Raw genomic sequence first — 14,633 nt, 5'->3', positions numbered from 1 at the left:
GCCGATCCATTCACAGTGATAGGAACGTTAAATTGTTCAGTAGCCCTGACAAGTGTGCACCAGCTAGCAAGAGAGCTGCTTCAAATGTTCTGATACGACTTTTAGAAATGGTCCAACACAGAGCACAACACAGAGGCACAACACAGAGTCGGTCTGGTCCAAAGAGCTCTGCTCTGCACTGATTTGATCTGTGGGAGGAATTATTGACGTGTACAAAGTTGTGATGTGACAGGTATCCAAATGAATAATGGCTGCTGTCAGTTCATTCAGCCCACAAGCATACATGGGGCCGTCGCTCTGTGGGACTCTGAAAGAAGTCTCGTATCACTTCAGAAGTTTGCTGTTTTGAATTAGGATATTTACCTAGAAATGCTACAAATATAAATGAGCAATAATCGGACATCTAAATAGACTAGAACAATTAGAGCAAGACTAGGCAACATTAATCTCTCTGTGGTGCAACGGATCATAAAACTCAAGTATCACAGATCAGGTCATTCTATTTGCCAAAAATCATTTAATCGCTCTGAAGTCAGTAAACCATCAACAATTCTAAATATTATAATATAGAATAATATTATATTATATTATATTATTAGCTATAGTATAATATTTTCTTCATAAAAAACACGCAATTAAAATGACACATATTTTACTGAATATGGGCGGGAATCGATCGTCAGTAAAACTGTACTTCACAATGTGAAGGTTAATGTCGTGTAATTAATCCGCACGAATCCCGGATGGACATGTGGTCAGCTACACCACTGCTGTTCGTCCATGGAGGTCAGGATTCTTGACCTCCACTATATGGCAGATTCTAATGTTCAACTTCTTCTTGCCTGAAGGGTGTTTTCAGCAAATACATTTGTCTGGCTCACACAAAGACACATGTTGAAATGATTTCACATGCTTGGACGAGTATGAAGGCTGAATGTGCAGGAAGATAGAGAAAGGAACAATATGCATGTCTCCACTACTGAGATGTTGTCAGCACATCTATCTTATATATATATATATATATATATATATATAGACAGCAGAGGGATATGTAATTATGTCACGTTCTCACACGTTTACGATACTAACAGGTTTTCTTCAGTAAGATAATCTTCACAAATCTACTTTATGATTTTTGATGCTTAAATTCAAATCGGCAAAAGTAAGCGGTGACATGACTTCATGTCAACACCACTGAGCTAAAGGAGGACTAGTGCTCAATTAATTCAATTCAATTCAGTTTATTTTATATAGCCCAATATCACAAATTATGAATTTGCCTCAGAGGGCTTCACAATCTGTACACATACTAGACTAATTAGACACTTGTCGCCTTTTTTAATGTAACAATGTTGACTCGCGTCTGTGTTTCAGGACTCAATTCTTTCTACTATGTAACTGAAATGTGAAATCGATGGTCTTTTAATGGTCAGTTTTAAATCAGCTGGTTGTTGAAGAGAAAATATAGATCTACACAATATATACAATCGAAGCTTTAAAATGCATTAGCCATAAAACACTGAAACAAAAGGTGCAAGAGGCCAGCACTGCTAATAACCATTAGTCAGTTCACCAATACAATTAACACATGGCTGAAAGTCTGGAGTTGTAGATACAAGGAACTAAAGACCCAGCTACCTCAGCCTGCCACTCTGCTGATCACAAGGCAACACATCTACGCTCCTCCACTTGGTTTCACTTCAGTGCTGCCGTCATTACTTTGGACCGCATCCTGGAACACAACATGCGACGCGTCCCATATGAAAAGCTGCCTTTGAACCGAGAACACTTGGAAGTTTGAAGGCAGGTGTCACCACGTGTGCCTTCTACGAGCCAGAGGGAGAACTAACCTAGTTTACTTTCACCTCCACAAAACAACCCCTCCGCCATGCGCTTCATCACACCTTTCCAAACGGTAACATTTGGATTCCTTTCTTGTTTCCTTCTCTTGGAGGTGGCTGTGCCTCTGAATTAACTATAACCACTGACAAGAACACTGAAGGTTACCGAGATATCTGTCACGGGTGTCTGTTGTTTCCGAGATGAGATGGCACATTGGAGAACTCGCTGACAGTGATTCCTTTGATGTTGGAGTCGCATAGTAATTAGTTATGAAAGAAGAGTTAGAATCTATTATAGATCTGGTGAATGCTGCTGAGGCTTTGATGATGGGAGGTGTCAAAGGTTCAGGCTCATCCTACAATCCTGAGCAAAGCTGCTTTTCTTCCTTCAGCTCAACATGCATATTCATATCTAAAATCACGTTTTATTTGGTAGATATATTTTGACCACGATGATGCACACTGTTCTGCTGAATACTGTTAACGTTGTTGTAAAAGCACTCGGAAAACACATTGTTGTGCGTTTGTTTACCTTGAATGAATAGAAAAGAGGTGTATATGAAAATGTTTTGTTTTGTGAGTACACCACCGGGTGACAATGGGAACAATGGGAACAATGGGAGCGTGAAGAAAAAAAGGGGAGCAGTCAGCCAACTGAATATTGTAAGCTTCCAGAAAATCAACCAGGCAACTTTCCCACCTACAATTAGGAGATACCATGATAGAAAATAGCACCCATCATCCCAAAGCTATTTATGCCGTATATAACAGCACATGCTGTCAAATGAATACGGGGCTGCCATGGTCTGGGTGGATACTCAATTCTGATTGGCTGCATAGTGTCCATTATTTCCTCAGCAAGTAGTTCCAGTGACATTGTTCAGTGTTCTAAATGTATGCACTGGCTAGATTAAATGATAACGATACTTTGAATATCTTGTTTATAAAAATGGGTGTAGTCCTCCCTGAATACCTAGTTGGTGACATTAACACACAAGCAGCAGGAAGTCAGTTACTCATCGCGCCCAAACTCCTCTTCTGCACATTTGTTTCAGAAGATGTATAGATTTGGAGACAAAGCCATGTCTAGTTGTGTGGTTAAACATACTGTCAAATTATATTTGCAATGTTATTTTTTGTTCTGTCTCGTAGCTGAACCAAAGTGTTCTATGAGCTGAGCGAACTAGAAATATCTTGTTACAAGGTTGGTCTTATCCTAAAAACTGTAGCAATGAACACCATTTCCATTGCATATTGGTATAATGGTGGTTCCAGGTCTTAGCAAAGCCTTAGAGTTACCAGGGAAACAGAGTTACGGCCTGTGAAAAAGTTTTTACATATTTATATTAATGTTTTTTCATTGGCAAGTAACCACATACCTGACATTGTAGATGCATACTGATATAACCCTCTGAAAGGGGCCATTAAGGTAGATCACATTTGTGTTTTTATGCTTAAGAAAATCTTTTCGACGTGTACTTTTAATTCCTGTTCTTGAAAGGCACGACCTGTATTGAAGTGGTGATGCAACCTTAGCTTAACAGACAGCGCCATCACCTGTGGCTGTGTGGTTTGACTTGACCCCCCCCCCCCCCCCCCCCCCCCCCCCCTACACACACACGTCACCATTGCTCACTGTCTGAATGGAGAATTGCCATACATGTATAATTCATATTCAAACATACAACAGTGTGTGTGCAGTGACAATGCAACTGCTCCAATACCTGTGAATGGAGCATATTTACCAGCTGACATTAGGAAATAGATACAAATCTAAATATTATTTCAAAAGAAATACAATCACATCCGTCAAGCTGAGGTTAAATAAACAGCCAGAGAAGGCGTCCTTTTCTTCTTTGGGAAGCCTCTTGATTCCATTTTTTTATTAATTACCGGCAGCAACACCTTGGCGGTGCCGACATGAAGAGTGACGTGTCCCCGGGCGCCTGGTCACATCCACCAGCAGCCCCCGGTGGCAGGGGAGCTGTGTTTTTAATCACCTGGCCAACGGCATTATCAAGCCAGAGGACCCGTCCCCCACTCTGCACACAGACGCTGGTTCATTCGTCTCTGCCGGAGGTCAGTGTGTCTGAAAAGGCGCTGCCTGCTGCGCCCTCCAACCGCTGCGCTTCCCCCCTTTACCCATTTAGAGCCTCTTAAAAGGCGCCACGTGTAGCATCTTTCCCTCGATGAATCATTACCACATTAGCTCTGTGGCGTTGGCCTAATTGCTGTAAACAGTAGACGGTTGCTGAAGCCTCTTCATTACATTTTGCCACCAGCTTTGGCAGGAAATCTATTGGAACTCTTCACAGCCCCCCCCCCTGTTCGTGGAACATATGAGAGAATGCTTTGACTTTGTACATACTCAACACTACTCCTGTTATCGTGTTTAAAGTGGTTTGTAATTGGCATTCGTGGACCTTTTGGCTGTCATGGTCCTGAAAGATGGACGTCTGTATGTATCTCACCACCTCTCTGCTGTCGCTAGAGATCTTGCAACCTGCAATTCCTCTTATTGTAAAAACCCTCATCCAAGTCAGGGCCCAGACGGCTCTGATGTCCTCGATCTTAGTGGTGCAAACCCACATAGCTGGAGGGCGATGTCTGATATTCAACAGCATATGGACATAATACTTGTATGTGATACAACATTGCTGTTGGAATCCCCTGCTCACACAACAGCTGTTAGCCACTAACTTTACATTAGTAACTTCAATTCAACATATAGCCGCAGAAATCAGCTGCTCTCAGTTTCCAGTTGGTTGCATTAAATTATGATATAATATAGATAGCATTGTAAGAGCTTTAGAAACCCTTTTGTGGTTCAATATATTTTCATATTTGCAGAAATAAACTGGTCTTCAGACTATAATTTGTTCAGAGAACAATAATGTTCTTGTTCAAGAAACAACAACTATTATTAAGGACTACTTGTTGAAAGAACAATATGAAGATAAATTGCCTTATAATAACTGAGGATTGCAGATTAAGACATCTCTTTGGTCTAGGTGTTGTAGTTATCAGGAACAAGTTGAAAAAACATTTTTTCCGACATACTGATTGGACTTTGTTGATTGTGGATGACACAAAAAATGAAAATGACACAGTTCAAATAAACTTGGACAAGACACATATTTCCTTTTTGCATTGTTCTCTCAGCATTTAGCTTTTGTATCCACAACAAACTTCATTTCCTATTTTTCTTTTGCGGAATGATCACGAGAGCTGGCCATGATTGTCTTTAAATCTGAATATTTGTATAATGACAGCCTTTATACTGGTCCAGACTCATCTGATTATATTCTAAATGCTGGACAGATAATGTGCCATACACCATGAGAAACATGTTCAGGTTTAATATACAGATAAACACCTCTGTGCTCGGTGAATTAACCCATTATTTTGGATTCAGTGTATTCTTTTTCCACACGACAAATAGTTGAACTTTTGTCAACCTTCACCATTTTGCCTTAAAAGCAGCAATGCCCTGCTCTTTTCCAAAGAATTAATATATATATATATATATATATATATATATATATATATATATATATGTTCATGTAGAAAAAGGTGTCTACTTTGAGACGTTTAGAGCATGCTGCCTTCCTGCAACAATAATCATGCTTATCCTAAATACAAGCAAAGATTTGTGTTTAACATTTAATTTTGAAGCAAAATATTCACCATAACTTATTAAAATCACTAAAATAAGCATTTCTTCTTGCTTTCCTAAAACATTATGAAAAACTGTTATGAGTCTTTTCTTATATGTAGGGTGACACCATATGCTCACTGGGCAAGTTATGTAGGGGCCGGCAAATTAGGCAAAGCCCACGCCTGTCAGTGTTTACAACTTCAATGAAAGGATGTAGCGAAACATATTCATATTTTAAAATGTATAAAAGGAAATGAGCGGGAGCTAGTTTGAATGGGCCTGATGCAGCTGATAACATGAATAATGGCATTGTAATATTCAGAAGCTATGCAGCCATAACTATAGGCTTATGTTCATATTGTATAGCCAGACCTCATTGTATCATATTGTAAAGATTAATTACCAGACAGCAGAGCCACAGCTCAGTGTTATATTTTGATTATTTTCTCCTATTTCTAATTCAATGTCATTGTTAATATTCACTTTTTTGAAGATCCTATAGACAATATTGTATACAAGAAAAAGTTTGTGTACACCTAATTTTGTTCTGTATAGGTCTACTTATTCTCAGACTGACAGATGGAGCAAACTGGTTCAAAAGGTACGCAACCTAAATATAAATTAATTAATTAATAAAACACTGGTGGCTGGCCACATGACTTGAGGACTGCACTGATCTATACTAATTATTGTATGTAGTCCCCATTACAGTAAGTCTCTCTCAGTGTACATGCTGTGTTCAGTAGGAGAAGAGAGCACACACACATGGGTTATGTGTATTATTGAAATGTATAAAGCAGTTATTTACAGCACATATTAATTATTGGTCTTCCCTTCTGAAGAATGAGAAGTATTGAATGTATTCCTTCAGCTTTATTCAATACAAATTAAAGCTACTGAAAATAAAATCAAGGGCAACCTCATGTAGCTCTTCATGGGTTTGGGAAGTGGCCTCGCCCACAGAAATGTGAGGACAATATTTTATTTTATACATTTTCTGTATGTTGTCACGTTTCTGAGAGCAGTAGCAGAGACTCGGGAGCAGAGGAATACACAAGAGTCGAGGTGAGGCGAAAGCAAAGTCCTTTACTCAGGCAACGCCACAATACAAGGGAAACCCGACACTGGGAACCACGACGCACACATTAGGGTGACAAAGGCAATCTGGCAGGGGGGAAACACAGGTGAAGGGAATGACCAATCAGGAGACATACACACACACACACACACACACACACACACACACACACACACACACGGGAGGCAGAGGAGTGGCTGAGGCCAGGTGAAGGGAATGACCAATCAGGAGACACACACACACACACACACACACACACACACACACATACACACACACACACACACACACACACACACACACACACACACACACGGGAGGCAGAGGAGTGGCTGAGGCCAGGTGAAGGGAATGACCAATCAGGAGACACACACACACACACACACACACACATACACACACACACACACACACACACACACACACACACACACACACACACACACACACACACACACACACACACACACGGGAGGCAGAGGAGTGGCTGAAGGCAATCAGGGGACAGGGAAGACACATGGGAAGCACACAGGATGTTACATATGTATTCTTTATTTTAACTTTACCCATATTTGACAAGAAACCAATTCCCAACAGGCTCAAAATAAAAGGTTTTGTATAAATTCAAACTACTACCTACACTGTACACAATATTTGTGTGCATGTTATGAGTACATGGATATTAATTGTGGGGATGAAGGCTGAATATAGTCAACCAGCATTAAAGGCATTACAGTAATATCAATGACTGGACTCGGCACTGCGCTTTGTCATTTTATGGAATAAGTGTCGCTTGTAATTGTCCTTCTCACGCAGTATTGTCCCATTGATGTTGGTATTATTTAGTATAAGCGGTAGTTACTTACAGCCTAACCTTAAATATTGGTAAATATCATACCATGTAAAAAAAAAAACATACCACAAATATACAAATGTAATAATGAGCTTTTATTTTCTGTTCAGCTCCTGCCAGAGCAGTGCTCACTGATTTTGTGCATGTGGAGACCAATATCTTACCTTCTGCATCCGAATAGAGTGCTGCAGGAATGAGTCCTACAACCTGGAAATGAGTTAGCATGTTGTGCTTCCGGCTCCCTTGAGTCAAAGTCAGTGGGCTTTTTATCGTTTTATTCGACGATATGAAATACGTCAGGTAATATCCCTTTGGTACATTTAGAAGCTTGTACATGTCTTAAAAGAGTCGTTTGCCAACACGTGTCTAAATGAGACGACTAAACGTCATCACTAGAACACTCGTGGTGGTGACGTGACGTCCTGTGATCGTGATTGTAATTTGCTTATAGCCTAACGTTAGCTTTTTACTTCTAGCCATCTAATTCACCCTTGTGTTCATCTGTGAATATTTTCTTTCTGCACAAAACGTGTTGGTATATTTGCCACAGAATTTATTTTTTCCGCAATAATCCCAAAACCAATAGAACAATCTCATTGGCTGTTTGTGGGGGGAACCGGTGTGGTGCTAACTTCCTGTTGGACTACATACATATGTCATCCCTGCAGCTCTCTATGTGGTAAAAAAAGGAACTTATATGGTCAGTGTTGGAGTCCTTGATTTTCTAAACATGTACATTAATCCATAAACATTATGGCTGGTTGCTTCTCATGTAACACCCCTACCATGTCTCAGGATCAATCATTTTGAAGTGTAACTCTACACTACACACACCACACTACACACAAGAGGATATATGCATTTCCCTCAGCCTGTCTTGTCTGTTGCACTAATATCTGAGAGTTGAAGTTAAATCTCAGTGAAGAAGGATAGTTTCTGACCCTTGATTGGATGCTACAATCTCACAGGGTACATAATCCTCTTTAAGGCAAGCCCTTTTTTTTCGCAAAAATTGCAAAGCTTTTCGTACCCATACTAAAACCAGTTTATCTCCTCAAGGACAAGTGCTATTTGAATAATTTCAGTGTTTGAATAAATAAAAAAAGAGATTAGTTAAGATGTGTGTATATAGCAGTATATGTGTTATTGAAGACTGAAAAAAATAAGAAAAAAAACTTCCAGAATGAAGCATTTGTCATCTTTCACTCTGCCATATCATAGCACAATATGTTAACAGTCTCTTTGCAGTTTGACTTTGATAAAGTGAAGTAGAACATTGTGAGAATTTCTTTTGTACAGACATCTCCAAATCGAGCGTTTTAGATTTGTGTGTGATATTTCCATTTTCTCATGTAACACACTATTTATTTCAATTTTAAGTCACTAATGGTGTTCATACATTCACATACAGCAGTAACATAAACCAAAATAATGCTTTTGTACTCTCAAATCATCATAAATATTTGCGCATGTCCCATAATCTTCCATAACTTTCTGTCTAATAAGCTTTCGACAGTGTTCCATATGAGATTGACAGCCCTTTTAGCCACACAAAATCATCAAGCCTCAACATTTGGTGGCACGTAATATTAGATCGGCTGAGACCAAAACCAACCTAACTTTGTTTCTCTGAGACAAAAACGGCCACAAGACAGTTCAGGGGTCAACAGGAAATTAGACTCACACTTAGACAGAAAGGTATGCTATTTTCTGTACATTCAATGGAAAAGAATTGTTTAGCTGGACGTCTTTGTGCTGATGCTTTGTCTGAGAAGAGATTGGAAGGTAACGTCTGAACCCGTAGGTTGTGAGGTTTACGCTGGTGTTCGCCGTTGTCATGTAACATGAAGCTAGCGTAAATGCCTTATGCTAACATGGCACAAGTTTTAATTTCTGGACTAATTCTGTCCTTTTCATGTATACATTTGGTTTTATTTGGCTTTGGTTGTTGAGTTGTGTATTTGGATCTTGTATACATGGATTATGTTATGTTTTAGCCCAGGCTTTGCTGTTTAATATGATATGTGGCATCAATATATTCGTTATTGATTCATAAAAATGTATATCTTCATGAACACTATGTGAACACTTGAACCCCCCCATTTTACGGCGACGTGGCGCTCATAAGGTTTTAATCAAGAACCTAGACAAACACACTCACACACGTTCTGGTCCAGTCAGAGAGATGGAATTCTGTCTTACTCCAAATCAATCTGATGCCTGTCTAATGAGCAGTGTGGCAGAAATACACGATGAAGAAAATCAATCACGTATAACACCACGGCAAGCCAGAGAATTGTCAGGTTTGTCAGCTAATTTCATGCTAATTGAGTCCCCAACCCGTAGGTTATTTTTACCCTCATCGCTGTTCTGATCACGTGGAGCAGCGAGCACTTTGCTCACGTGTCATTAATTAAGCTAAAGGCATCAATCATGATTTTCTTTCTCCCCTCAGTACCCGCCAGGATCACTAACCTATCGAAGGACGTCACAGTGAATGAGGGCAGCAACGTCAATCTCATGTGCCTGGCGGTCGGTCGACCTGAGGCCAACGTCATATGGAAGCATCATTCGCCAAGAGGTAAACCACAAAGCTATTTATTTCTATTGGACCTTTCTTGCTCTTGATGCAGTGTTTTATTCAAATGTATTGAATGGAGAAGGTGTCTACACAGGTAGAAAATGAAGATGAGCCAAACATTACGTTGTAAAATGTAGATATCTGTGAGCAGTTACAGGAAACAGGATTACTGAGCATAGGAAAAACAGTCTTTGGTTACTATTTCGAGCTAGAAATATGAGTGCAGCTTTAATGGGAAGATACAGAACCACTGTTAGGACGAGTCTTCACTGATCCTAATTTGTTATTTTTTCAGCATTATTATTTGATCTATCTATACAATCCATACCTCACCCCTGTAATGCACATTTCTTACAGAAATCATTTCTTTTGAAACTGTCAGAGGTAATTCAGACATTTCATGAAAACAACATGTGTCGGGCAAAGCTGCAACAGCATTACCTGGGTGTTGAGGTGACTCCTACGCACACGGCCTGATGTCGACATTCCCTCACGTTACACACATCAAACACTTGCTTCACATGAATATTCGCCCACGTGCAGAGCAGACATTTACCTACAGTGGGATATGAATCTGTAGCTTTTGTGTTAACCTAGCCACGAGGGGATTTACGATGAATAATTCCCGGCTTTAATCTATTGTCTGAGGCCTTGTTTTCTTTTCAACTCGGTGGATTGCAGAGGTTGAAACTGCTCAACCTGTGGCCTGACAGGACCCGGCTCCAATCAACCATGATTTGGCTGGAAGCCACAGCTGCTTGGGTCTGTTCTGTGGTGCTGGCAGCTGCCAAGCTGCTCAGTGTGTGAGCGCATGCATGTGTGTTCTGTGTTCTAATTGTGTCAGCTCGGGCATTCAGCACTGTGAGTCATGGGCCGCTTCTCTATAGGATCAGATGTTCAGCCTCCAACATGACATGAATGCTTACAGCCCAGCTTTTCCTCTCCTACACCCTGTAATCTAGAGCTGGCAGAATCTGCTTCGCACAGCCCAGTGGCTCTCCACCACCTCAGCCATCCACAGCATGTATTGGTTCCCCAATATTTACTGAATATCCGTTTATTTGAAGTGGGGATTGTAATTGCATTCAAAAGGAAAGGGACAACTTTAATAACTCAGCCAGATGGTGCCATTTACACTGATTTGTACTTCGTAACACCCCTTTGAGGTCTGAGTTCAAGTTATGTTTTTTGATATACATAGAATTTGACACCAGTTTAGCACTTAAAAGCTAACATTACCCCCTAAAATATTATCATATTTCTGTCTAATACAAGCTGCTGCGAGCAATCAACGTGCTGCCAATAAAGGGTGGTAAAGGCTACTTAATACAATGCCCCTTTAATGCTGGAACCCTACAAGCTCAGATTTTGTTCACAAAGTAAGGAAGAAGAAGTGGAACTATAGACATGGTCAGTGTTTTGTTTTGGTTTTACAAGATGAGAATCATAGGAAATCTGTTAATAGGTTCTCATGCAGTTTGAAATTGCCCCCAGTAGCAGAAAGAAAAGAAGTCACTCCTCACTCCCGACCCTGAGCTGATGCAAAGCAGGAATGGTGGCACATGAAGCAATAGAAGCACCAATCATCAAGTGATACATAGGCATCCCGGTATGATGCGTTTATGTTTGTATATAAGTGTTATTGTCAGCAGGAAAGATAATGGCTTATCTTCCCTGACATTTGTCTGAGTTACACTAATAAAAAGAGCAACTTTGTTGGAAGATTCTTTGTATATAAGAACCAAAGAAATTCTCGCTGGCAGTCAGAATCTTAAATATATTTTTTTCTTGCAGAGGGGCATTTTCTTGACTTGCTCCTCAGCGTTTGCTTTTCATGTTTGTCACTGGCGATAATGGACTGTTCCCTCAGAGGATAGTGTTTGTGTCTGTTAGTAGTACAGCACAAAAGAGAGCCGTCTTCTCCCCGAGCTAAACCGCATTTCTAGGAAGTCTCAAATCTGCAATATAACTGCCTTCCCGATGTAATTGTGTTTTTTTCCGTGGCATATCACTGAACATGTTCACACCGGCATGGCGTCGGGAACACGAGCAAATGCACTGTGGCAGCTGATGATGCAGACATGCCTCACCTTTCACAGAGAGAATGACAAGTGACGGGAGAAAATTGGCAAACATGAAAGAAATATGGAAATCCTGAAACAATTGCACAGCCTAATATGAGCCTGAAGTTTGTTAACACAACCTAAACTGAGTTATTGTCATATTCCTCGTCACCGTTCAATATGATTCTTGTGTCTGCACTGTTTAATGAAGGATGCCGAGACATCCTCCAACACAGATGGTGACATAAGTGAGAGCTGTGTGGTCGTTTACTTAATGTCAGTTTAGGGCTCACCTTTATTGTGTGCACTGAGAGACTCAGTCCCCATTTCAACTCAGTGGGTAGATATGCATTATTCAGCAGTGTGCACCGAATGTCTGGCCGCTGGCCACTAGAAGGATTAGAAGATATATGGTTGGGGGACAACAGTTTATGCTGGGGACAATGCGATATGGATCCCTTCGACCCATTAAGACTCATTAAAGTCAATAGGTTATGAACGTACACTCTCAGATGTCACTTCGTGGCTCTCCTTCTCAAGCGACTTTGATAAATGGCTGTAATGTGTGCCGCCTTTCGGACGTGCTGTGACTGAGTGCTCTCTCAGTTCCAGTGTGAAGTTGCCTAGAAACAGAAGCAACAAACACTGTTACGTGACAACTATGATCTCAACGTTATTGGGATACATGCTCTTCTATCAATCATGTATCTTATACATAAGATGTTTGTGTATAGCACAATAGCGTAATAATAATGATAGCATAATGTTGCCAGAATTATGTTGTAATAACATGATCCACTAACATTTCAATCGCCCCATTATCAGGTCAACATTTCAATTGTATCTTATGACCAACATCCTACAAAACTATTGAGATTCCCATGAGCCTGAGCTGTGATTTGCTGACGAGCTAAACTGAGATGGTTAGCATGGTAAACCTGATAGGCATAAACATGTTAGCATGTTAGCCTTAGCAACACACTGTGTAAGGATGTGAACACAACATATTTCATTTGTTAAACCTCATCCTACCAACTCTTTTAACATACAAGGACTGAAGAAGACACTCCTGTAAGAGACGACCACCATAACAAAATGTAAAAAAAATAAATCCTAAAACGTTATTAAATATATAATTAATGTAATCTGTGGGGGGGGCTGCACGGTGGTGTAGTGGCTAGCACTGTCGCCTCACAGCAAGAGGGCCGAGGGTTCGATTCCCGGTCGGAGCGGTCCTTCTGTGTGGAGTTTGCATGTTCTCCCCGTGGCAGCGTGGGTTCTCTCCGGGCTCTCCGGCTTCCTCCCACAGTCCAAAGACATGCTGCAGGTTAATTGATCTCTAAATGTCCCATAGGTGTGAATGTGAGAGTGAATGGTTGTATGTCCCTACATGTGCCCTCGATGGACTGGCGGCCTGTCCAGGGTGTCCCCTGCCTTCGCCCTATGTCAGCTGGGATAGGCTCCAGCGCCCCCCGCGACCCTAATGAGGATAAGCGGTATTGAAAATGGATGGATGGATGGATGGATGGATGTGGGGGGGGGGAAGCAATTGATATTATTTTAGGAAAGTTACAATTAATTGACATATCTCAAACTAAAATATAAAGAGCACACAAGGAAACGTGTGTCTGATGCTTTCCTTCAGAATGACTGACGTTGTTTCATAATGTGTCATACTTTTAATTAGGACCAAAGTTAAATGTTCATCTATCTGTTCTTATCCATCTATTGAAACTTCATAGGCTGCAAGTGGGTGCTTTTGACTGGGACCCCAATACATAGATATTTTAAATGATCATTTAAAAAGCACTAATTACAGTAATGATATGAAGTCATTACAAATTGAAGTCATGAAAATGGACTGATAAATTTAAAGAACAAAAAAAAGGCCTATACCTGTGGGGTCTGCAGGGACCTGTGTTGGCAAGATGAGAGTTCATGTTTTCAAGTCAGAATATGTTTTTTTCCTACAGAACTGGCTTCATTTCTATTTTTTCCACGGATAAAATTGTTTTTTTCAGTTTGGAGTCTTGACAAGTAAATTGTGAGATCTGAAGGCTAATCGTTTGAAAAATTGTCAGTGTCGCGCGTGATTGACAGAACCACAGCAGCACAGACAGATGTTGTCAGCGACGTGTCATTAGTCTCCTGATGAGTGTCATTCACAGTGTTTTACAGCAGAAATGAATGGCATGCTATTCACAGCGATGTCGTCTTCCATTGAGAACACAATACTCGCCTGCTGACACTGGTGAAGCAGTTATTACTGGGAGAAGAAAACACATGAGTGCAGGTTACTCACTGAAAAATGCAGAAGAAATGATCCTTAGAAATAAAAACATTTCAAGACTTCACAACGCACCGCCCACACTGGAAAAATAAAAACCTCACATGTATTCTGTCATTGGATGTCTGTCTTTAGATAGGGAATAGAAGACAGGCGCCCGTTTGATTGCAAGTTCCAATATTCATCAAAATTGGTGGAGTAGTGATTTCTAGTCTGTTTCAAACCGACAGCTTCAATATCCCAACATCAATCCATAAATACAAGCCACTGAT

At 40.5% G+C, this 14,633-nt stretch overlaps 1 protein-coding gene across 2 annotated transcripts in view; it reads left to right on the top strand.

The window, feature by feature from the left end:
• Positions 1-14,633, top strand: part of opcml (opioid binding protein/cell adhesion molecule-like) — a 267,544-nt gene that overhangs the window by 215,282 nt on the left and 37,629 nt on the right. For both annotated transcript variants that reach the window (XM_034550263.1, XM_034550262.1), the window contains one exon: positions 9,886-10,011. In XM_034550263.1, coding sequence (XP_034406154.1) covers positions 9,886-10,011 — 126 coding nt within the window. The remainder of the gene's footprint in view (positions 1-9,885; positions 10,012-14,633) is intronic.

This window comes from Cyclopterus lumpus, chromosome 14 (genome assembly GCF_009769545.1).
Source record: "Cyclopterus lumpus isolate fCycLum1 chromosome 14, fCycLum1.pri, whole genome shotgun sequence".
In the NCBI taxonomy this organism is placed as follows: Eukaryota; Metazoa; Chordata; class Actinopteri; order Perciformes; family Cyclopteridae; genus Cyclopterus; species Cyclopterus lumpus.
This window is presented reverse-complemented; position numbering and strand designations above follow the sequence as displayed.